The sequence below is a fragment of the Pyxicephalus adspersus genome, chromosome 1, assembly GCF_032062135.1.
Source record: "Pyxicephalus adspersus chromosome 1, UCB_Pads_2.0, whole genome shotgun sequence".
In the NCBI taxonomy this organism is placed as follows: Eukaryota; Metazoa; Chordata; class Amphibia; order Anura; family Pyxicephalidae; genus Pyxicephalus; species Pyxicephalus adspersus.
The window spans coordinates 137,212,170-137,238,774 of NC_092858.1; the positions used below are offsets into that span (position 1 = coordinate 137,212,170).

The following is a 26,605-nucleotide window of genomic DNA, read 5'->3' on the forward strand; positions in this document are numbered from 1 at the left end:
ATCTTCGTACTTGTTGTTTTTTCCTGCACATTCTGTGTTGTGAACTGTATGATTAAAAAAATGATAGGAGACTCAGGGAAAATAACATCTGCTACATAGCCATTTATAATTAAATGTAAGTTCTAGTTACAATATATTAAAATTTGAAATACTCTGTTAGTGTCATTGATTTATAATAATGTATTTTATTCTCTTACTAGTTCATAGTTTCTACTTTTATTCTTACTGTCCTATCTTAATGATGTGTTGACTGCATACATATATTTTTTGTAATTATATTCCAAAGTTTATTTTAGTGAAGAATCCTGTTACTCTCTATTATCTACATATATAATGGTAAAAGCAGAACTGACACCTAAAAAAATCTAGAAACACATTTTTTTGTTTTAGTATAAACACCTAAGGATAGATTATCTTCTTCTAAATTATAGGAGAAGGCAGTTGATGATTGAGCTCATCAATGTCTGCCAATAACTTAACTATTAACCTAAATATTACTGTTATATATGAATATTGGACAGATCGGAAAACTGTCATCTTTGGATCCACATCTTTGTTTCTTTTGACTTCTATATCCAAAATTGCATTTTCTTTTTTTAATACCAAGCAATTGTTCATGGTAGTCTTTATATCATTTTTTAGCTGACGGAAATTCCATTATCAAAGAACTGCAGTCCGTGTTCCAACAGCATGGAATGACAGAGACGGTGCACAGCTGGGCAGACCATGGTCACCTGGCCACATATACCACAAAAAGTGGGAGGTAAGAGATAATATATGTAAATACTTATTTACTTTTACTGCTTCCTGTCCCTGGTTGTCCTTTCTGTTTAAAGATAGGTGCAGTAGCTAAAATTGCGAAAGTTAGTTAAATTGTAAAATTGCTAGTTACTAGAACTACTGACCATTCTTTAACTGGTATGCATGTTGGCTTAGGGTGCTGTGCATAACAAACCGTACTTTATCTAATAACTTTAGCAGGCATATACACAGCCTTACAAGCACTTATGCCGCTAGTAGATTCAGAAATGTTTGCAATAATTTTCTAGGTACATTGGCTAGTTCCCGGGATACCTATGCAGACATGTACAAATGACAACTCACAGGATAAGTTTCTAGGTGCAACAGTGAATTTTCCTTCTTTTTATAGTGTTCATGCTGCAGAGGCACAAGACCGCTTTAAGTACGTAATAGCAGCACAGTGACTTAGAGGTTAGCACTCTGGCCTTTGCAACGCTAGGTTCCAGGTTTGAATCTCAGCCAGGACCCTATCTGCATGGAGTTTGCAGGTTCTCCCGGTGGCTGCCTGGGTTTCCTCCAGGTACTCTGGTTTCCTCCCACATTCCAAAAACATGCAGTTAGGTTAATTGGTTTCCCTCTAAAGAAATGACATTTGAGGGACAACTAGAGACATGACTATGGACTTTGTACAGTGTTGCAAAATTTATTAGCACTATATAAATACTGTGTAATAAAAATAATATTTTGATGTGATGTCATGCTACAGTATTCTTGTGAACCTAAAGTCCCTGTGATTCCTGAACAGCTCAATCTCTGCTTTCCAGCATTCATATTACTATGCTTGTTACTCCACTATGGAATGCCTTCGGGTTTCAATAACGTGTTGGGAAGGTGTTTTGCTTTTCTGTGTTTTTTTTAACAAAATATAAATATATTTTAAAGAAATTTTGATGAAAATGGCTACTTCTATTTAGAATTCATGTGTCAGTTTTATAATTGATGGCATGTTGAATCCTTCAATGGTTCCCTGTATCCCTCAGAAAACCAACCAAATATACTGCCTCTAGAATTCCTGGCTTTCCCTAACTGCCTTATCATCAAAAACTAAATGCTGCAAGGAGGTCACTTCTTTATGGCCTTGTGGAAATTCAGAATCCTCAAACCTCTGTAGGGCATTTTCAACACTATCGAGAGTGTGTGTGTGTGTGTGTGTGTGTGTGTGTGTGTGTGGGGGGGGGTTAACTTTCTGAAATGTTACTTTTACTTTTTATGTTTCCATGGGATGGCTGTAACTTCCTAGAGCTGACATTTTAGAAAACATTTACTTAATTCTAATAATTATGTTTATTGCTGCACTATACCCCTCCTGCAGGATGGCTATTATGCTTTTCTAGGTCATGAAAAGCTCCAGGGTGTTTTCTCACTCTGGTTGTTTTCTTTTTTTCTAAACAATTTCATTGAATACATCTGTCAATGAACCATTTAACAGATTGCATTATGTAATATGCTGTTAGCGTTATCCCTGCAGCTAGTAAATGCTCTATATAACAAAAATAATTCTGCAAATAAGTTAAGTTTACAGTTTTGTTGGAATATATTTTCAAAGTTGTTTGCATTGGGACACAACAGAATAGATCCCCATGTGAAAAAAATCCCTAGCAGAACAACATATTTCTGTTACTGTGTCTTATCTCAAGGTCAGAAATTGCCAGACACAAAAAGCAAACACGGAAATAGCTGGTAAAATCAATTCTTGATTTATCTTGTCCGTGCAGAGTTTACCAAACAATTTAAACTTGAACATCTGTGATGGTGAGCTCAAAGCTCAATAATAACCAATGACTAAAAGATTCCATATTCATTTTTGGATGCCATGGGTTGTTATGCACTTGACTGTCAGCCTTATTGGTAGTTTGCATTTTTGCTTTGTTAAATTATACTATGTAATTTAATGCCAAAATCCTGACAGCAAAAAAGTTAACAGGTATATTTATTTATTTATTACATTGTTAAAAATATTTCCAAATTTATGGAGGAATTAGCATAAAACACATCCTCTTTGCATTAGTAAAGTACACACCTACCTGCAAGTCCCTTTTATGAAGAATTTGTAAGCTTGTTTTAAAATCTAAAAATTGTGGGAGGTCGTACAAAGTCCTTATGTACTGTCCATCGTTAAAGGTAGTGTTTGGTGCACAAACCTGTATTTGTTCCAGGAGCCCTGAGCCCTACGATATTATCCAAGCCATTCTTAGAAGTAAACAATAGTCAGAAAAATAAAACAGGAAATCTGATATTCTGGTAAATATAACTTTGTGAACAATCTAAAATGTTTTTCTGTCCTTTAATTCAGTTTGGCAGTATGCTGCATTTTATGCCTACTGACATTTGGTAAAACGGCATATTTAATTATATTACCAGGATTTACCTAGTCTTAATTCCGTAAATGAAGGAAAGCTAAAATGACTAATGCAATTTATACCACTTCTATGCTTTATCAAATCTAATTTTCTAAGAACAAAGAATGCTATTGTGTGGCTTTTCAGCAAAAAAATATTTGATGACATGCAGATGAAATGGATATTTTGTAGTGTGTTAGAACAGCCAAGTTATTTAAAGTGCACATCCTGTGGAGAGAAATTATTGGGTGTAATCCAATAAAGTTATCCAAGACTGGAGAACCTGGGCAAACCAACAGACCTGAAATGGATTTCTTTAAAATGATTTGCTATCAAGTGGAAAATATTTTCAATTTGTGGGCCAGTTCAAGCAGATGATAGTAAGCCTTGCTGAAAGTTCAGTGATATTGTAGTTACAATGTTTGTCAAATATTATATTAAATAAACTTCTGGCAAAACCTTGGAACCTTACTTTGCCATACCAGACCACAGAGGAGAATTGTTGAAATGTCATTGAAATAACAGATGTGCTTTTAAAGTTACATTCATAAGAAAAATAAAATACACCCTCTTTCACTTCCAAGGTTTTGTGTGTTATAAAATTATCTGGTCCTTAGCAGGTGTTTATTTTTAAGAAAAAACAACTTGAACAAAACATAATATATTACACCATGTCACCGTTTATTTAACCAAGACCAAGATCTACTAAAATGTAGAAGCATTGTGTGAAATTCTATAGGAATTAGGAGGCTAAGCCAGTGTCAACATCACTGTAAAAGCAGAAGTTTTGGCATTTTGCAGGTTTGCAGCATTCAGGTGTGTGTTAACCCAATGCCAAGAAGGAAAGACATTACCAATTTATATTAAAGAAGCAATTGTTGACGCCAATCAATCTGGAATAGGTTATTAGGTGATTTCCAAACAATGTGAAGTCCTTCATTGTACAAATAATGTCCTGTATACCATAGTATTCTAGAGTCCAATGTTAGGCCATCTAGGCGACGACTAAAGCTTGAAATTGACAACAATCCTAAGTTTTCCAAGGGCCCAGCCAAAGTCAAGACCTCAACCAGATGCTGTGATGGAACCTTTGAAGAACTGTGCAAAAACAAGTGCCTGCAGACCTGAACTGAAGCAAAGTTTTGAAAAAGAGTGGGACAAAAATTCCTCCACAGCAATGGCCCTGGTATATTACAGTTTTCCAAGGCTGGAGAGGATACACTTTCGCCAGTGAAGCTGGGTGATTCAGCAAACCTGAAATTGGATCTGGTCCAGGATCGAAAACATTTGCTGACAAATGGCAAATTACTTTTAGGAAATCCATTCCTAGATTGCTGTATCACCCAGTTTAACCGATGAAAGTGTAGCATCTCCAGCCTTGGAGAGCATTTATTAATCTGCCCTATGTGAGAGACTGATAGTCATACAATACATATTGATTACTTCAAGTTATTGCTGCTAAAGACTTTTCACACATGGATTTTTCATTTTACCTTCATGTGAAATAAATAATGACATGGTGCAATTTGTTGTGTGTTGTATACACCTTGGGTAACAATGAAATAACTGTAAGGATTTGCAGAAGACCAGATGATTTTTTTTATGGTCCTGAAAGCGCAGGGTTGAAGACATTTGCCACCGAATAGTACACTGTTTTTAGGAAGTTCATGTCTGGTTTGCTGTCTCACATAAATTCATTATAGATAAACCAGACCTAACCTAAAATATAAAGAAGGTGACAAGAATGCTGAAGTGCAGGTCCCTGATATCACTATGTATCTTTTTTTTTTGTATCTTGGGATCCTGTGTGAAGCTTCCTTGGACCATAAATCCAGGCTTGACAAGTGTCCTCAACTTTAGAATAAATAATATGTTGGCGCTATATAAATCCTGTTTAATAATAATAATAATAATAATAATAATCCTTATTAAAGCCCCCTCCTGAAGGGAGTTGAAGTGGCACTAAATCTGTTGTATGTCCCAGAGCAACCACTACATTGGGAGATCTATCAATGGTTCTTATGTACTGGAGTTGCTTGTCCTGGCAACTGGGTCCAGAAATGGGCTCAGAGTGTACACTTCATTTGCTTTCAAATGTACTTTCACAGTTCATCTTTTGGTTATGAAATGTGCATCTTTGCAGGCCTTTTAAAGTTTTCCTGCAGTATGTCACATCCATGTACCATATGAAAATGCGTTTCAGGGTAAGGTCCCTGTTTTTCCTGTGTGGCTGATTCACTTTTACTGTATGCAATGCAGTTTTGTGTATTTTAAAAGGAAACAATGACTCATTCACACCTAGAGCTGTTCTTTCTCAACAGTACCACAACAGACATGCATAGTTGTGAATGAGACCTAAAAATGACATATTTATGTGTTTTTTAAATGCCTAGCATTCTTGAAATACATAAAGAAAAAGACATTAAGTCTTGCACAGTTGTAGTGGCTTATTTCCCCATACTAATATTCTTGCTCGTTTCACATTGGAAACTTTAGGTATCTAATGAGGTGCTCACACACAATAGGCCTAATTTATTAAAGCTCACCAAGGCTGCATAAGATAAACTTTCATCAGTTAAGCTGGGTGATCCAGCAAACCTGGAATGGATTTCCTAAAAGTCATTTGTGAATTGTTAGCAAATAATTACAGTCCTGGACCAGATCCATCCCAGCTTGGAGAGCCTTGGAGAGCTTTAATAAGTCGGGCCTAATGCCTCAGGTGCCAGCCTGCTCTTTTGTATCTTTTGTGATGTTAATAAAGCATTTCCTGAATATGGCATGCCAATGGTGACTCCTTGTTAGTGAGTATTTTTGTTTTATTGGGAGTAAGCAAGGTCTGAGGAGTTGGTGGCATTGCCTGTGTTGGACAGAAGAGCTGGTGATATTTCCGTAGGGATAGCAGGACTGTGTAGGTCTAAAAAGCTGCAAGTCAGTTAGTCCCATTTCTGGATGGAGGACATCCAGAATCCTTTAGCCCGTTTCGTGTCCCATCCCTTTATTCATTCAAATTGGTACCTTCATTTATAGAGGCACACAACACAAATGGGTTATACCACAGCTTCCTGTTTTCGGAGAGCTATGTACCACAATCTTTGGATATTGGTGAAATTTTAAATTAGGTATGTAATAAATATTTGGATAGGTGGGGAGGAGAAATCTGAGAAGGCAAATATAAAGAACCCTAAAACAGACTTGTGTTACTCACCTTTCCCTGTTTCATTGCAGGGCTATCTTCCTTCTTCTTTTCACAACCTTTAGGCCATCTTGATTGGCCGAGAGAAATTGGGATTGCCAGTTTCCTTGGCATCCATCACTGAGCTACACATGTGCAGCCCAGCAAAGTTTGACAATTCGACAATTTGGTAGTGATCAGGCTGCCTGCCCCGTTCTGTAAAACCCACCTGCCTGATCATGGATTTATCAAAGTGCGACTTCCACTTTAAATTAAAACTAGAGTTTATATTTAATGAGAATGCATGTTTAGATATTGTATTGCTCATTATTTCGTCTCTTTAAAATATAGTATATTATTATGTACTTTTATTGAGGCCAAATGGGCGGGGGGGGGGGTAATTAATCTGCATGTTTTTGGGATGTGGCAGGAAACCCACTTAAACATGGACAGAATATACAAACTCCTTGCAGATGTCAAGGACAAGATTCAAACCTTGAACGCTAGTGCTGTAAATGCTAGCCATCCGTGCCGCCCAGTATAAGTCTGTAACTCCACAAAACAGCTGCTGGAATAGAGATACTCTGTCTAAAAGTCTGACATAGGAAAAGAAGGTCAAAGTATACCCACTGTGCTCCAGTCCTGTACTGTACTTACAGACAGTTATTAGATTTTTATATTAACTCTGATAATACTGTTTTTGGGAGGCTTCTCACTTCCATATACACAGCTACAAAAATGCACCGGTAAAGATCATAGGATCGGATCCCTTTTAAATCACTTCAAACAAATGTTTGTGCCTTCTACTTTATAACTTCGAATTCCTCAAGGCTGGAGACTTTTCGGTACGAAATAAAAGTAATTTCCTGGGGTTTATTAGCTATTAAACAGATTTGACTGCTTTCTCCAGCTAAGCTAAGAAGTGGGTGTGTGGCCTGTTGTTCATGCATGGTTGTTTCTGAATATTTATCTAGTGTCATTAAAAAAAAGAAATCTATACTACCCTAATAACGAAATAAAACTGCTATATATATAAATGCATTGCCCATAAACAGCTGTCTATTGCTTTTGCTAAATATTTATATATTTAAAAGTGGTCATTTGATAAAATTCCTTAACTAATATATACATAAGACAACAAAAAGCCTAAACTCCAGGCTGCTGAGGACCTCAGGTGTCGTTCTGCTCTGTATACAACTGAAGCAAAATATGAGAATTGTAATGTCCCTTCAAAGCTTAATTCAGCTAGTCAGCAAAGAAGATGTAATTAAAAATTATTGCCAACACTTAGATCAGAGCCAGAGGGATAATCATCGTTAACAGCAGTGACAATTCTTTGCTGCCAAGGCTTGTCAAATAACAGGTAATGCCTAAAACATCCAACCGTGGTTCTATATAGGCTGGTTCTCACGAAATGTGTACACTTTGCAAACTTGAATAGTTAGGATTACACTTAAAAGAGAGGAGGTAGGAATAGGATTTAGCAACCGTTTACCTTGACTGTTCCTATAGGCATTTAAGGATGGTTGATATAAGACTGCAGAATTTTAGGATGTTAGTTGAATAATTCTGCGGATAACATTATATAAAAGGTTGCTTACTAAAGGTTTGCATTTTACAAGGACAACTAGCAAACATTTTCCAACACGGGCAATGCTGTGGTGGTTTGGGTATTGAGGTGTTAGGGGTTGCAGGTGAAGTTGTGAAATGGAAAGGGGTCAGATTCTGATTTTAGTTATCATAACGGGGTCTCCTGATTGTGAGAAGCACACTGAGATGCACTCAAGATTCAAGCACTTTGACAAAACTTTAACCAAATTGCAGAAACATAAGAAGAACTTGGACAGTCAGAGGCAGGGGGGTGCTTCTTCTACCCCCTAGATTACTTCATAATACATAACTGGTCTTGGAGACGGAAGTAAACCCAAAACAAACCCAAATAAAATCACACTTACCTTCAATCCCGCAAATCATTCTATCCACCCAAAGGCTTCTTCCATTGAGTCCTGCGTCATCCTGGCATCTGTCCTCGGCCTGGTGCAGAGGGAGCTCCAGGTGCTACCATCTTCTCCTCTTTTTCCTGGTTCTTCTTCCTACATCCCCCGATCTCGCGAAGTGCGAGATGGGGGGACATAGGAAGAATACATAGATGGGGAAAAAATTATTGATCTCACTGTGCATGCGCGAGATTGGCATTTTTTTGCCTATTGATGAAAGGGCTCCTTCTGCGCATGCCCGGGATGCACAGGCATGCGCAGTAGGAGCAGCCAAGAGCCCCCCAGGATGCGTGACGAAGGTATCCTGGGGGGCTCTGCACTCCCATTCATTCTTCAAGGGAGAATTTGGGATGGCGCTGCACCCTTTTTTTTTTTTTTTAAAGAGTGTTGCACTTAAAATAAAAAAAAGCTAACAAACAAAATTTGTACTTTAAATAAAATAGTTATCTACCCTTTCATGTAAAGTAAAAATTCTGACTTTAGGTCCGCTTTATTTATTGTCCTGTTGGAGCTTTGCTGGGGACATTCATTCATCAAAGCATATTGGTATCCCACTGCATGCATCAGGGCTGAGGCTTTTTAGAGAAGTACAGAAGAAAGGTTTTTTTTAATGTTTTCAGGAAACAAAGTACAGCGCCATACCACCCACAGAATCAGGGAAGGCAAAATATCAGGAGAACTTTAAATTGAAGTATCACCATAAATTTACAATATATTTCTGATCCAATCTTCTAGGAAAGTTTTCCCTAACAGTCTTGGATAGCAGTTAAGACTTGACAGGCATTCTAATTCTTCCCCTCTCATTTTGTGCAAAATAACCCCACAAAAAGTAAAGAATTACCTTTTAGTTTCTGTATATTATGTTAATCACCAGATAATTCACACACTCACATGACCCAAGGAGCTGTGTTTAATTGTAAAGGAAAACAAGAAGAAAATATCTAAATTGTATTCAGTAAAGTACTTGGGGTAACATGAGGATTTGCTGACTTGAAGTTGTGCTATCTTTTGCTGTTATTCCTGGATTTGTAAAGGGCGCTCTATGTTGTTTTTTAAAATGAATTCCTAGCTGTGGCCAGTACCTGCTGTTAATATGAATGTTAATACTGCATCAAACACATCAGCAGTCCTTGCAGTTTTTCATCTATTCAGTCATTGAGGGAATGCTGCAACCAGTTGCTGAATGTTAGGCCAACTTTTTTTTTTGAATTTTTATTCACACCCGAGGCTCCTTATTAATGCTGCTGCGATTTTATTAGAGTTGGCCTTAATTAACTAAACCTCAGCATGGCACACAGCCAAAAATGAGAAGTATGTGATTATTTTGCAGAGTATTATCTTAGCAGTGGTGAAATTTGAGCAAGGCTCCATGGGATGATTTTAAATCATGTTATTTTACCAAACAGTGGCTCACATGTGGCTCCTTCAAAAAGTTTTTGCAGTGGCAATATGCTGAAATGAATCATTTCCTTCCATTGAATCTTTTGCTGTTTATGCTTTTAAATTAGTTGTAAGGGCAAATAACACAATAAGCAATGAGTTACACACTTAGCTTGTAAACACTAGAACTGTTAAAAGCCAGTATAGACAGAAGTAAATTGTCAGATTTAAATACACAATACAAACGCTTTATAATGTCCTCTAGTGCTGTTTTTTCCCTGGAGGAGAATCTTCTGTTCATTAAAACATTCCTGTTTAGTTTGTGCAGGAGTGAGGGTCAGGAACATGCAGACCATTCCAGTTCATGAACTCTTTGCCAAGAAATCTGAATTTTGTTTATTATATTACATTCAGCTCATTTACAGTGCTTCTGACCATACCCGAACCTCTTGTCACATGATTCTTTGCTGACTTCTTTCTGAGGACATCAGAGGGCAGAGCTCAATGCAGAGAACACACTTGCTATGCATCTGGGGCCACTTGTGCAACTTTTGTTTTTCTTGGTATAGAGTTGTTCCTTCTGATCTGACATAATATGTTACAAATTTGATAGATGTGACCTTTCGGCACACTCTGATCTAAATGGGTTGTGTGTCCAAGTAAACGTCTATGCCATTGTTTTCAATGGATTTATTTTGCTGCATTTCAAAAATAGGTTTGTGTCCATTAGCTACGAATGACATTTTTACCTATTGTTGAATTGTTCCTGTTATGCTGAAAATAGGCAGAGAAATGCACACAATGTGACTAACACAATGTAACAAAATAATTTTGGATGAGATTTAGAAAAATAATGTGCAGTTCTTGTGATCCTAAGCACAGTGACTTCGATATTGTGGACTATTTGGTAACTTTACAGATCTGAAAGAATAATGTGACATGTCACAAATATACAGCAACAAAATCAAGGCTTAGGTTATATTACCAGTTTGCAGAAAGCAGAAAGCATTGACACAGTTACCACTCACCTGGGAATCACTCAGACTCTACTTTGCACTATTGTAAATTTCCCCTGGAAATAGTTTTCTGACTCAAATTTTCAGACTTTTGTGCTTTGACACACTGGCAAACATGCAGATCTGGAGTTCTGACTTTATAGACTCATACTTTGTACATCACATTTCAGGCCAGTGAATCTGAAAATATTGAAGAGAGCGGATCAACATGGCAGGTGACTAACCATGGAAGAAGATCAGTAGTGATAGCCAGTTGACAGTTTGGTACTAAAATTATGTGTTCAGTTTAATTAGTGAATCTGCCACCTGACACAACATCTGGGTTAGCATGTGTGGACTGACATGATCATTGTTCTGTCTGAGTGTCCAGCTACATGAACACAGATGCAGGCTCCCAATACATTTAGTCATATGCATTGACTTCTACATCGTTTCAAGTATTTCAAGTGCCTGTTGGTATCAGTTATGGGCGTCATGGAAGAACCCTTTTATCATTAATAACCAAGTTTCAGCTCACAGTTAACACTGAAAAACAGGGTTGTTATCTATGAATATTAATTAATCCATGAATATAACATGTTTCACTAAGTCATCAAATCATGTGTATCATATATCAACTTAATATTTTCCACCATTTTTATTTATTTATCTTATATTTTAGGAGGGATGTGTGGTGATATCTTGAAAGGTAGAAATGTCAGTTTCCACCTTTAAAAACTAAATCTTATATGAGGAAAAGCAGCTAGAAATGGTGAGAATTTTAACAGCTGGTGCAAATAAGGAGATCACCATATTCTGTGGACAGCAGCAGATGTTTTTTTTTCTTGAAAAATGTTGATCATTTGGTTGGATTATTTCAGCCATCTGTTCTTCTACTCTGGTTAGGTGGACTATAGAGGTTTATTGCTAAACCCCCCCTTACAAGACACTGCCATGCACTCCCAGATAATCTGAACATTAATGTTGGTAATGGAATATCTGGTTATTCTGGTTTCTGCTTCTGCCATAGTTGGCAAGTCTGCACAGCATCCTTGAAAGGTGTCATCTTAGCCTCCGGGTCTATGACGGACTTCCATGAAGATGGAAATCTTCTTTGGCAATTGGATGGCCGCTGAGGATGTAACTCATTGCATGTGACCAGGCGTTACGTTGTCTTTGGTGGTTGGCTCTGTGTGCGGCACTGAACCAAGCTTTACACTACATAGCACATGTGCCGTACAGTGTAAAGCTTAAACAAAAAAACCACCAGGAGCCAGGGCTTTATTTAATAATTATTTTTGTTTTAGGTTCAATGCATGCCTCTTTTGTCAATTTGCACTTCTTGCTGGTGACTTTTTAATTTCTGAGTTTAGTTGTGCTTTAAATTATGTCTTATAGGTGACTCAAATGCTGAAAAAAAGTTTACATAATAACAAAAAAGTTGTTTTCAACAAATAAATCATTGTTAAAAACTTTTTAAATTTTCACTAACTGCTTCTATTATTTGAAGGCGAGGAGGATATGACAGAATCAACAGTGATAAGCAACTGATTGACTTTTCAAAAGCATTTCTTTTACTTTCTAAATGAGTAGGGACTAGAAATCCTGCTTTCCATGACTCCATGCACCTGATTTATTAAAGGCTTTTAAAGCCCTTGTTTCAAATCCCCATGCATTACAATTGGTAATCTACACCAGGACGTGTCCTTGAGGCACGTTTACAACATTTATTCTAAACGCTTGCAACGAAAAAAAATGTTGCTTGCGAAAAAACATGGTAAACTGTGGCATTGGTGCGGCATTTTAAAGGCAAGCTTTAAAACGCTAATAAAAGTGCATAAAAACACATATAAACGCAAAAGAAACGTTTACATGCGTTTTTAAAAAACCTCCATGTAGACCCAGCCTAATAGATCTCATTTTACTAGTGCATTAAAAGAAAAACATTCAAGAATGTTATGATGTTTTGGAAGGTGATAAAATGTAATAACAATATGGAATAATTTGTTTAGTAAATTGTGCAATAAATTCCATGTTATATGATGAAACCAGACCTTTAGTCATCAGATCATATTCTGCCAACACACCCATTGCTGATACTATACAGTCAACCTAAGCTCGTCTTTTGTTTCAGACATTTGCTAGAATTTACTTTGCCATGAAGTCTGGGAAATATAAAAGCAAGTGTAAAATAAATATTATTTGTAATATTGGAGTAATATTTCACTTGCCTTTTGTGCGCCATCAACAGAAATAACATTTTGATTTTGTATAGCTGTTTTATTTTCCTAAGACAATGGAGCATTTATGTAAATGGGTGAACCTTGTGATGTGATCCTTTAAATGGTGTTACACATCACAAGATTATAAGGCTGCCTTGCGTATTTAGTATTAAAAATGTAACTTTGCTCCAGCCAGTTAAACATGGCTTTATTTAAACAGAAAGAATGAACGCATCTACTAAAGTCAGTGAATGTGTTTTTTTTTTTCTTACAAGTAGGCTATACATCATAAAATTGCTACAAAAGAATTTGCTTTGGAGCATTTAATGTTTTTGCTTTACATGCAGTTAGAGAGGTATTCTAAAAATTAGGATACAGTAAAAAAAAAAAAAAAAAAATTTGGTTTTGCTTTCTCATAAAAATATCAATAAACATTTCTAAATCTGCCTTTTTTTAGGGGGACTGGGCACTAGGTTGGGATGTTTTGTCGAATTCCTGTTGTTTCCCCTTTGCTGTCAGTATACCCTCTAGACTTCATTATTAGTGATTAAACCCCTTATACAAAACATTTTTTTTGCCCTACTAATCTTAAACGGACTCTTATCGCAACTGTAACCAGATCCATTCCAGGTTTTCTGGATCACTTAGTTTCTCCTATGATCTAGTCTATCTTCTTCAGCCTTGAGGATCTTTTATGAATTGGACCCAATTTGCCTAAAAGTAAGTTTGTCCATGAAGAGAAGGAGGATAATGAATAGGGATGATCGAGATTTTCAAACTCAATCCCGCGGCGAATTCGGCCGCTCTTGCTTATCGAAATTGTAAGCGAGAACATCCGGTGTAAATTCACCAGAGGCAAAAATTTCCTCAAACTTCCGTTGGATCCGCAAAATTTCAGGGAACCAATTTTGCGGACCTATCTGAAGTTCCAGGAAATCATTACAGGAGGTTTCCCAGGGCTGCATTCATTCATGCTGTGTGCGATCCCCGGGCATTAGAGGTTAATTAAACTCTAGTGCCCGGGGATTGCAGTGGATTACCAGGGCTGCATGAACGAATCCATCCCTGGGAATCCTTGTGTCCGTGTGTGATCCCCAGCACTAGAGGTTAAGAGTCATCAGGATTTTCCTTTCCTCAGCCAATCAGAGAGCACTAGAGGATTTGAATGGGGAGACTTGTCCCCATTTAACCTCTAGTGCCAGGGATCGCACACTGAGCTAGCTGATCAAGGAATGCAGCTGTGGCTGCATTCATTGATCAGCACAGCCCGCGGAACTTTCTCGATCGATGAATTTACACCGGCCGTTCTTGCTTATAATTTCGGCAAGCAAGAATGGCCGAATTCACTGCGAGATCGAGTTTAAAAATCTCGCCCCGCTCATCCCTATTCATTATCCTCTTACTTTTTTACTTACTTTTAGGCAAATTGGGTCTAATTCATGAAAGATCCTCAAGGCTGAAGAAGATAGACTATCATAGGAGAAACTAAGTGATCCAGAAAACCTGGAATGGATCTGGTTACAGTTGTGATAAGTGTCCGTTTAGGGTTAGTAGGGCAAAAAAATGTTTTGTATAAGGGGTCTCATTCACTGTGGCAGCTCTTTATAATAAGAAGGAACATTTAAAACTCACAGAGCCATTACATCCCATTGTCTTGATTTTCATTTTCCATTCAATATTTGTACTGTGCATCACTTCAAATTGTTTGAATTGTTTCCATTTAAAATTGTGTTTGTGGAGCTTCAGATAGTGCTTTTAGGCCATTGAACCATTGAAAATGTATTTCCTATGAACGTAGCTGTGATTCCAGCAGAAGGGTGTTGCTTAGGGAACTTAAAGTTGTATGCCAATGGGCACGTAAAAAAAACAAACAGAATATTTACCTTACATAAAAGTGTTGTCTACCCATTTATGTAAAGAGAAAATTCTGAGTTTAGGTACGCTTTAAGGTTTGCCGCATCACCCTGGTTCTCACATGATAGTATACCTTCCCCAGTCTTGTAGAGCTTTAAAAAAATCAGACCCAATGGGCCAAAGCTGGGGAGGATACACTTTCATCAATGAAGTTGGGTGACCCAGCAAACCTGCAATGGATTTCCTAAAAGTCATTTGCTTTTTGTTAGATTTCAAGATTTGTTCAGGTTTGCCGGATCACCCAGCTTCACTAATGAAAGTGTATTTTCTCAAGCCTTAGAGAGCTTTCATAAATCAGGCCCAATATGTTACCTAGTCTAGGACTGTAGGATTATTGGGTTTTCCTTGACATGTTTGTGCTCCCAGTGCCTAAGGAAGCCAAGATATAAAGCACTCTCAACAAAGGAAAAACTCTCAAAATGGTTTATTGGTGCTTGCATTTTATTTGCAATGTTTGAATTTGATCATTAGTCAATATTGTTTATATTAGTTGATTTTATAATATAACTGGCTGATTTTATAATATAACTGTTATTTTATTGTTTGGAATAATTATATTAATTATCAGTTATTTTATTATTTCCATCTGCACAAGTCCCTATGGAAATGGTTTTGCATGTTTGAATATATTCCATATATATTTATCTTGGGTACATATAAATCAAGCAACTGGGGATATATGGGTTTTCATTTCCCCCATAAATTGATTTTCCAGCATATAGATGGCTGACATTGTACAGACATTCAGTAATCAGACAGACCAGAAGAAACTAAATTGCTATGACATGCAGAATGTGACAGATGTTTAGATATCATTTTATTATGCTGTTATATCTGTAAAAAGTGCCCTGTAACACATGGATCAATTATTTAAATATTAAAAGATTGGTGTACCCAAGTAAAGAAAAAATATATATACAGCTTCATGTTTCTGGATTTGTTTAACAAAATGTATACCATTTCCCAGACTGCTGAAGAACACAGAACTTCTCTGATTGTGATAGAGCAGTTGTTATTGCAAACCAGTCAAGTTCAAAAAGAAGAAAGAACCTGATGAACATCTGGTACTACTAAGCAGCCTGTACTTTGTTAATAGCTACGTGGCCCTTGCTGCATAAGTGTTGGGCTCCATTCAGTACTGTTGATGAATAGCAATATTATTTAGGCTCAGCAGTGTAGACATAGCAATACACAAATCTAATATATAAATATCATCTCCAGTCTTACTGTAAAATAATTGTCACCACAGACTTAACAGATCATACATTTATATATTTAACGTCTTTTTTCAGCTTTGCCACTTTAAGAGTTTATCCTCATGGCTTAGTCCTGTTCAATCTTCAGAATCGTGATGAGCTGAAAGAGAATGAATCCGTTCAGCAAGTATGTATATAATGTTCTTATAAATTCAGTGTTCTCCACATTTGTGACCTGATCAGGTCTTCAAAAACTTTTTTTTTAATTTGTGCCATGATGAGATTCATCCAGGTGGATATTACCGCACCTTTCTGCCATTGCCGCACCTTTCTGCCATTTTTGCCATTTTTTTGTAGATTTACTGGGGTAATATTCAGCTGGTCGCACAAATGGCCTCACATTTCACCCTAGATAACTTCGGTATACAGAGAAGTTGATGGTTAAAGTAATAACTACAATGCACTCAGGTCCTATGGCTGCCAAACAAGCCTAAATTATCACCTCTCCACCACATTGCTTGTCAGTTGGCTCGAGTTGTTTGTACTGATATATTGTGTGTAGTTTTTGTTTGTAGTTGTGGCTCTCTGCATTATGGCCGGACCTGTCTAAAAGACATTGTTAATGTTGTATTACCTAGTTTTAAGACCTGCTAAGACCAGAATCAGATGATTTTTTTATTATGTCCTGATAAACAAATCTTTATAATTGAAAAAGGGTGTATTGCCTTTTTCTCAAGAGTGTATTTATTTGTTATGTATGTATATATGTTTTTATTTCTCTTATATAGCTATGTATGCACATGTTCCACTAATATATCTATTTATGTAGATTTTGTATATTTTCTTTAACAGTGTGATCTATTTCCTCTCAGATATTAAACGAGGTTGAAGAAAAAATGAAAGAAATTTTGCACAACAGTATCACCCAAGTGAAGCGGTAATGCTTTTTTTTTTTTGTTTGTTTTTTTTGTCATGTCTTTACATGTAGTACATACGGTTCTTCTGCAAGCTGTTCCCACTAGGTTGGAAGTGGACAATTGTCTAAAAGATTGTTCACAAACTTTTGCCTAATGATCTATTTAGTATTGGTTTCACCAAAAACATGCACAACTTTCACTCAATATTTTTTTTTTTCATGTGAAAAGCTGGATAAATATTGGTGAAAACATTTGTAATTATATGGTGTATCTTTCCATGTAGAGAATGTTATAATCCACCGCCCTCTACTGGAGTAAAACCAATATTACTTCTAATCAGAACAATTATGGTATTTTACAGTTATGATACAATATTATCAATAATTATAATACACTATTTTAAATGCATTCCTTTATGGTATAATATGGAATCTTTTTTTGTATTTTTATTACAGTTAGTGAAAAAGGTTTATCCCTAGCTTTCTGCACTAAATTTAATATTGCATGGAGGACTAGTGTGATCAGGTTTTCATAATATCACCTATTTTGCACAGCCAGACATTGCCATGCTGGACGTTTCCTATATAAGCAGCCAAATTTTACTAGTTCACTTGTATGTATGGTGGGATTGATTTGTGTTTTGCTGAAAACAGGCAAACGTTACAATGTGATTATAGATTTGTAGCCATTTGCACACAAATTAGGTTAGATTTAATAAGTTACATCATCACCAGAAAGAGTATGAGACCAAAGCAGGCCCTATTTGTTATAAACTAAATAACTGCCAGCAGGATCTAAAAGTCTTATCCAGTGAATAAGTCAATGATTGCTCCTTCAGGTCCCCTTGCCCCACTCCTATCGATTTGCTGTTGCTGAATGGCTTTTCCCACCAGCCTAGAAAACTCTTCAATGCATTTGTAGATTTTACATCCTTTGCAACTTCTCCTCATGTATTAAAATTACAAGACTTTGCAGGAGATTTATAAATTAATGTTAATGAGCTTCAGTAGTTAAAAATTAGTGGGCTAAATTTTCCTTTAAGATTGTATAACCAATACTGGTTTACTAAGTTCATTAAGTGTTGGGGAGCTGGAAAAAAACATTTTGAATGCACCAAGTGCACACAATTTATTTTACTTTAATGTAAATGCATAATAATTGGCTGGCGCAGTGTGGCTCAACAGATGGCATACAAAGAAAATTGTCAGCCTAAGGTACTCATCTGAATGCCACTCACAGAATATATGGGCTCCAAGCCAAGTTCATACAGTCTTGATTTCTTTGGATATATGCAGCAATCATTTTTGGAAGCTTTATCAATTTATGTTTCTGATCTCTCAAGGTAAACCATTTCCCCAGGATGCTTGCGTTATACATTTTTTGTAAGTTGTTAAAAACTTGAATCTTCCCTGAGTTCTGGAACACCCACACTTGTGTTTTAGCAGCACCATGAGTATACCAATTAACATTTTATGTAATCGGAATTCTCTTTTACATCTGTACTTTTACACTATTGCTGGTTAATATGTATCCAAGGAAAGGCCTTTTCCATCTATCCTCTATTAGTGTGGAGGCTCGTATAAAGTTTGTCTGAAGATACCAGTGAAATATAAATGTATCTAGATGGAACTCTGAAAGCATCAAACAAACTAAAATCCAATGTGCTCTTATAACACAAAAGATTTTTCCATCCACTGTGTTTTAAATTTAAATGGTGTAGACTTGGCTTTACACAGTAAAGTACATGTATATACTACGTAAAGCTGCCCTATACTTTCATCTATCATTCTAAAGAATGCCAATTACCTCGATGTAAAACTGATCTTTTGATTTTGGTAGTTTCAGTGACACACCTGAAACATTCATCCAGATAACGGTTATACTCGAATAACTGCATTATTATTCTGGGTCAGGGAATTAGAAGGTAATAAGTGCAAAGGATCAGATCAGAAAACCAACCAACCATACCAGCAAATGGCAGCTTACATACCTTTCATCGTAGGTCCACTTTAATATATTAACTGGAGAGTAAAAGGGTATATTAAAGGGTAGGGATGGCTGAGCCTGTATGTTACACTGTGAATGTTAGAGTAGAGCTCCAGCTTTGAATAGGACAGGAGGGCACCATGAGGACTGTAAACATGTTAGTTTCTGTCTTTTGAGCTTTTGTCTTTTTGTAGTCTGTTCTTTAAGGCTTAATGACAGCTAAGCCTGTTGCAACTTGTGTTTTCGATCTAATCCGCTAGAACTGTACTAATACCAGGCAAAAAAGCTAAAGCTATGTACACATTGGTTAATTATCACAACCATTCCTCTTGGGTGAAAATCTAGCCTGTGTATAGAGGTACCCCCGTATGATTCAGAGGTCAACTGTGATGGACCGTTAAACAATCAAGCAGGGATGACCACCGTAATTTCCTATGGAGGAGGACAGCACTCATTCTCTCCCCTTCTTTCTCTGTAGAACAAAACAGCGCTGTGTGTACAGCGCTCATTTATTCTACTGCCGCTCGGAGCGATCATGAAAGATTGTTTTCTGCATCCTAAATTTCACGTCAAGGCTCATAGGACTGAAAATGGCTTCAGGTAGCACTAACTTTTCTTACTGATTAAAGTAGTGTCCTGTTTTCTCTCTACTCCAACTAAATTACAATAACATTGTTCCATTATTCCATTCTATTATTTATGTCATGATTGTACAACAATATGGCTGTCCATGAAACTTGTTGACCTCACCAGACCAATTTGTGTTGATTTTGACATGTTTATTTTTATTTGTTCATATAATAACTTCTTGTTTTTTTATTTATTTCCTTAGATTGCCAGCCATTGTTCGTGGGGCAGAAGTTGACAGATACTGGCCCACAGCGGATGGGCGCCTGGTAGAGTACGATATAGATGAAATAGTTTACAGTAAAGACTCACCTTATCAGAACATAAAAATTCTCCACTCTAAGCAGTTTGGAAACATCCTCATCCTCAATGGAGATGTCAGTAAGTGAGACCCTAACATGCATTTTAGAGTATATTGGGTGACTGTTGTTGCTTTTACATCTTTTCAGCGATCCCATGTATGCAGGAATTGTAACAAAAATGGTAATTTACACAAAGAGCCCATTTGATTTCATTATTTAGATGTTTAATGTAATTGCCCATGATTGGTAGACATCTGGTTTGTATCTGTAACAACAAATTCTATAGTACTGATAAGTTGAAGCGTAAAAGAAATCCAAAGTGACCATCGTCACATGAGTAGCACTGATGTCCTTGCTTTGGCCTCACGGGCTGTATCAACTACAACCACATGTACCTGGTTTAGTATGGTAATCATTTTTCCAGGGTTGTCTTTAATATTATACTTTATTTTTTGTTTTGAAATGTCTATCTTTGCATTGTGGTGTGTGCTTTTTTTTTCCAGACCTGGCAGAGAGTGATATAGCATATACCCATGCCATTACGGGTAGTGGGAAAGAAGACTACTGTGGGAAAGAAGTGTTAATACTTGGAGGAGGTGATGGAGGGATACTGTATGAACTCGTCAAACTAAAACCAAAGATGGTTACCATGGTGGAGATATCCTTTGATATGTTGGGCTTCTGATATTATCAGTAAAACTCTGCAGCAAAACTGTATGTGGCATGAAAGTACTCTCTGTATTTAAATATCTCCTAGTAATTTTAATATGACCACAGTACATATCTTCCTCAATAGTGTGTCCACCTGTGGATTTGCCTCAGACAGTAAGACAACTCAATAGGATTTACAAGCGGGCCAAAACTAGTTTAAAGATAATGATAGGAGTTTCTCCTGTTTTGCTATAGAGGTAGGAAAATTAGTCATCAAGGTATCAACACCAGCTGGCAGTAGATTCACCATTCACATCATTTAAATCAATGCAGTGGATTATCACACCACAGTGAACCAAAGATTGAACATAACTGTAGTGTATTACTGTGCTTTGGCAGTGTACTACAATACAGAATATTAAAGAAGTTGTGTTGGGGTACTTTTCAGAATTAATGTCATGTTACAGTAGCACACTTGTTTGAATAATGCCCTGCTTTTACAGTCAAATCTGTTGTTATTCTGACTGGCAACATATGTGCCAATTCTGGATAGTGCTGGACATTAGGTTAGGTGTTCTAATGTAAAAATAAATAAATAAATAAAAATCTACCGACTTTTTTTTCCCAAGTGGTCATGTGATTGCATTTCTATAGCTTATCAATGAACTATAAGAGAGTTGTCTATTGGGCAGAGTTTCTGCCATGATCTGTGTCTTTTGCCAATGTCATTCATCCCAGGAGTTCTTTGTCTTCATGATTGCAACAGTAGCATGTTGACTGAGACTGAAGGATGATCGTCATCCCCGGATGCTCATTGTCCACTGCGTATATGTGAAAGTGCAGACTCCAATCAGTTTAAGCAAGTGCTGGCGAGGTATGTCAGTAGCAGTTAGAGGCACACCATGTGTCAAAATGGCACCCAGAGGTTCCCAAGTCACTGAACATACAAGGAGAAATATGTTAGATAAATCTGCTACACAAATCTTTTTTTTTAATTTTTTTATTTAAAGTGTTTAGGTTCAGGACAAAGTAAAGAAGTCCTTAAGTTTTTAAACTAAGTTTTGTAAACATAATAAATTATTTCAGTTGGGACTGTTCCTTTTGGTCTGTTTGTAGTTTGTCATTTTTTGCTTGTTAATAGAATGTTCTGATTAGCAAATAATGAAGCAACTTCCAAAGAAATGAATCACACAATTATGGTGCCAGGAGTCAGCTGACAGTCGACCCAGCCTAGAATTTCCTCAGCCTTTCTTGTTCTGTCAGATTATTGTTGCCTGGAGAAAGTAGTTGTGCTCATATCAGGTGAAATCTAGCATGTGTACAGTAGTCCTATTATGTTGTTTTTTAATGATGATGACGATAATAATTGGCAATGACTGCTGTGCTTCCTTATAGAGCAGAGAACACCGGGGTCCTGCTCGCCCATCGCCTTCCTCTCTATAGAAAAGAACAGCAGCATGTGTACAGTGCTTGTTCATTTATCTGTCACTGAAAATGATCACAAAAGATCATATCAAAGGACAGTCATCTGACGTCTGTATGGGGCTTTAGATTTGTATTTTAGCAAATACTAATACAATGTATAGTTATAGATGGAAAATGATTTTGAAATAAGTGCTGAAAATTCTTAATGCACAAAGTAGTACTATATTTCAGATGTCTATAATTTTCCTCTTACAGTGGCTTTGAAGTAACATCCTCCAGACATTCCTATACAACCATAGCTAAGTACTGATTTTTTAGTGCTGTGCCAATGGATTTTAATGCCTTTTAGGTTAGAAAGAATATACCCTGTGTGTCAGTTTAACTTGTAGAAATACATAAACAATATTTTATTTAGACACTTTAGCTGGCACATTTAGCTTTTTAGTTTTCTATTATGAAACAATGAAATGATTTTTAATTTAAAGTTTTATTTGTAGTCATGTTGCTCTGTGATTTTTCTGCTAAAATATGTAGTAGCTCTCTTTTTTTTATCTTTATATGGTGCAGATTAATATAAACCCATGGCTACCAATCAGAAATTAGTTTCCAGCCGGAAAGCTGGCAGGTAAAAGCTGATTGAAATGGCTCATTTGTATCACTAGTCTATACAAGTGCTATTCTAATAAAATTAATTCTCACTTTTAATATAGAAACAGAGGCAATGGGATGGAGGGACTTTTTGTTATGAAGACCCTTTTGGTCTATTACTTCAGAGGTCCCCAACACCAGGTTTGCGGCCCACTAGTGGCCAGTTGCTCTTACTGGTGCACCCACCAGCGGGGTCAGGAGACGGACCCCCCTTGGGGGGGAAGGCTTATCGGCCAGAGCCGCGGACCATGTCTCCTGCAGACATTGCCGGCTCAGGGCGGTGGGTGGGTTCTGGCATTATGATGTCAGTCTGGGCGGAAGTTTTTTCCCCTTTGAGTGACACACGGCTTCCCGCTCATGCATGGTCTGGAGTCCGTGCATTTAGTGGTCCGCGACCTGCAAAAGGGACCACTGTATTACATGAATGACTTTCTGGTAGTAGAGTATTAGAGTATTCCCTGGTCACCCTACAGTTCTCTCTTCATAAAATTTGTTTAAAAAGTTAGGATGTTAACCTGCTTCTAACTTTATGGAGGGATTAAAATGTACATTTAAATGTATCTTATTGTATGTAGACTACCCTGTATATAAGTCAAGCCTTTTCTCTTTCATTTTCTTCAAGTTTTGAGATGTGTTAGCACCCAAAAAAGTGATTCACTGGATAGTTGGATAAAAGGATTATGTCAAATCTGCAGAAAAGAACTTAATACATTTCAGCTGTTCCTATCACATATACCCAGGAAGAAACTTGTAAAACATGTACCAGCAGTTAATATGAAGCTTGTTAGAGTTTACTTTATCAGTTTGTGGGCTATTCACTTGTGTGTTCAATTCTGTAACCACATTTCTGCCACCTATACCTGCAATCCTGTTCCTTTTGGTCATAATATGTAGCCAATGTCCATAGGCAAAAATAAATGTTGCAGATTGATCCACTGTGAGCCGGGTTTTGAAACATTACTTATTCTTCTTTGCTGGGGACTATGTCCAGTGTGGACCAACTCCCCTAAGTTGCTGGCTATGTTTTGATATCTTTAATTCATTAAGAGAAAACCACAGGAACAAGACATGTTCAATAGCTTTCACTTTTTAGTATGTGAACACAACTCTGTTGGCATGCAGAGACCACCTAACACACACAACTACCATCATGACTACATGCTAATGCATCGCTTCCCAAGGATATTGTTACATTTTAATAATGTATCCAAGGATACTTACAAATCATTACTTATATTACTAAAATACATCCCATTGTTTAGTTTCTTAAAGATAGGACTAGCACCACAGTTTGTAGCTCAAACAGTTCTGCACCTCCTTTTCATGCAGCACTGAAGAAGTGAGTAGGCTTTGCTACACAAATACTGCCTATTGGCTTTAGTATCTGGGGGTTTCATCCACTCTTGCAACCTAGCCACCGCAGGAGTACCAAACCACCATAGCATCATCCATATGGCTTCCTTACTCTCAACGGTTGCTAGGCCCGTGTCCAACCAGGAGGAAAAAAACATCCATACCATTTGTAAAGTAGTTCTTGGCACTGCAACCACTTGCTTAGTATATAGCCTAAGTGGTTTGCTACTTCTCCTATCCCGAGGTACTGAAAGTATTGACAGAAATATTTTGCAGCTGGCTTTTTCCATGAATTTTCAGGTTTCCTTCCAAGCCATCTGCTTATGTTTTTGCCAATGGGTGGTTCTTGGTTCTTTATAGGCAGACCCAACAGATACCCCTGCTGTGGGATTAAATAAGACTGGTATTTACCTCAACATTTTCTCTCACTGCTTATGTTTTCCAACTTGATTCCCCCATTTTATTAGGTTCATCATAAATCCTGTTAGGTTTATAAGGTTGAATTCTTGTCATGTAGATCATACAAGAGAAAAATGGTTCTAACGGTAATTTTAGGTGGTAAGCAACTAACAGATCTGTTTATTTTTATTTTAGTGTCTAAAGCTCAGGGTACAGATGACACAACTACTCTTGACCAGTGACACTACTTTCATTGGTGACCTTCAAATATCTTAGTCTCTGGTTTATCTGAAACATTATTATAAGTAAAATATTATTTTAAATGTTTGCCAATGCAGAATTCTGGCATTTAAAAAAAAAAGCTGCTGTGGAACAATATGAAATGCTTCTGTTTTTATTGTGGGTATTATTTATGATATTTCTTGTAAATAAAAGTGATCTGAGGTTTCCCCTCCCCACTACTCAAATCTAGAGAGAACAGCTTTGGGTGACAGATTTAGTGATTGAGTCAGTGAAAGTGCTGCCGCTTGTAATTCAGCCAAGATCTGATTCCCACACTCAGCTGTAACTGTGAAGCACGACATAAATTACATCACTGTTGCAGCAGGCCTGTCAGGCTTTCCCATTACACTGTCATGTGTCCCAAACAAATAATCAGACCTTAACATCTTTCAAACATAGACCAAATGGTGATCGATGGATGTAGAAAACATATGCGAAAAACATGTGGTGATGTGTTAGACAATCTTAAAGGTGACTGCTATGAGGTATGTATTCTTTTATGCTGCTTTTGTCGTTCTCATTTTGTAGTTTGATGGTAAATGCAGAAATTTACCTCACCCTCTATATCAGTACAGTCCCCGGTATAATTTTTAATGATTATTCATATTCCTGCATGTTTTTTTTCCATGTCAAAACATACCTGAACTAAAACCCCTCTTTGGGGTCAATGTATAAACCATTGAATCAATTATTTCCTGGTGGAGTATCTTCCAGGTCCATGTGATTTAATGGCAATAATTGATTCTCCACCAACGTACACACTTTTTGTCTTAGGGAGACAATGCATTGTATCCTTAAGTTGTTTCCTCTTGATTTTAAAGATATCTCTCTCTGTTGTTAGGCTACGTACACACATGCAATAATTATCGTTTGAAAATGAACGCTTAACGACCGATCAACGATTACGCACGATTATTTTGAACAACCGTATTGTGCACAATTCTGTACATGCTGCAACGATACGATTGTTCAAATAAAATCCACTAATAGTGTACACACACTAGATACGACTGTTTGAACGATGCAGGAAGTGACATGTACAGAAGAAAGATGACGAACAGTAGTCGCCCAATCAGGTCTGCCGGGATGGTCGATCATGTCCAGCGACATTCCTCGTTCATTGACGTTGGCCAGCTGTTGTGCACTTTTTTTGGTAACGATTATCGGACGATCGGTCGCTAGTAGTTTGTTTCCAAAGATAATTATTGCGCGTGTGTATGTAGCCTTACCTCTGTAAAATGGGTGTTCTGTAGTTTGCGAAAGAACTGGACGATAATCTTACCTTAAAATTTAGTGCACCAGAAGCAGAAAACAAAGAAAGCTTCAAGCGTGCCTATACATACACCTTGAAGCTGATCTATAGACAAAGAACTGTATACATAGCTATATGCATATATACATACAATTTAAATAAACAAATGTTACCTGTTAAATGGTTTGTAGTTTGGTTCAGTCCCTTTTTCATTACAGTACACCTGGGGCAGACAGCTCAAACTCTGTGAGAGTTAAGGCATACAATAATGTCAGTTGTATGCCTGCAGCTAGATTTTTGGACAATGAACAGCACATATCAAATCTAATTACTGTAAAAGGACAATTTAATTATGTTGAAAAACAAATAGTATTTCTAAATGCAACCTATTTCTCTAAGCTTCCACTTTCCTACCAGGGTTATGTTGCTGCTAGTAATGTGACATTTTAGAATTCTTGATTTAAAAGCACAGACATGGTTTTTACAGTCATGTCTGCTGTTTTGTGTTGTGATGGATGCTCTACTGACATAATTGGCCAGATGTATCAACACTCTTCAAGGCTGGAGAGGATAGGCCAGTGTTTCTCAACCATGGTTCTGTGGAACCCTGGATTTCCCCAGAGGTTGTTGGGTGTTCCTTAAGCTACGTACACACTTCCAATTATTATCGTTTGTAAACGAACGACGAACGATCCTGCACGATATCTGCGAACGATCGTATAGCACCGATCCTGTACATACAGATAA

At 37.1% G+C, this 26,605-nt stretch overlaps 1 protein-coding gene across 2 annotated transcripts in view; it reads left to right on the plus strand.

Annotated features, from left to right (window-relative positions):
* Positions 1–622: 622 nt before the first annotated feature.
* The window catches only part of SMS (spermine synthase), a gene marked incomplete at its 3' end in the record, with an annotated part of 68,172 nt that continues 42,189 nt past the window's right edge, over positions 623–26,605 (plus strand). Inside the window, 6 exon segments of one of the 2 annotated variants that reach the window (XM_072428300.1) lie at positions 623–763; positions 16,113–16,203; positions 16,889–16,953; positions 19,752–19,927; positions 20,352–20,506; positions 25,002–25,091. In XM_072428300.1, coding sequence (XP_072284401.1) covers positions 696–763; positions 16,113–16,203; positions 16,889–16,953; positions 19,752–19,927; positions 20,352–20,506; positions 25,002–25,091 — 645 coding nt within the window. In that variant the 5' untranslated portion in view covers positions 623–695. 2 annotated transcript variants of the gene reach the window in all.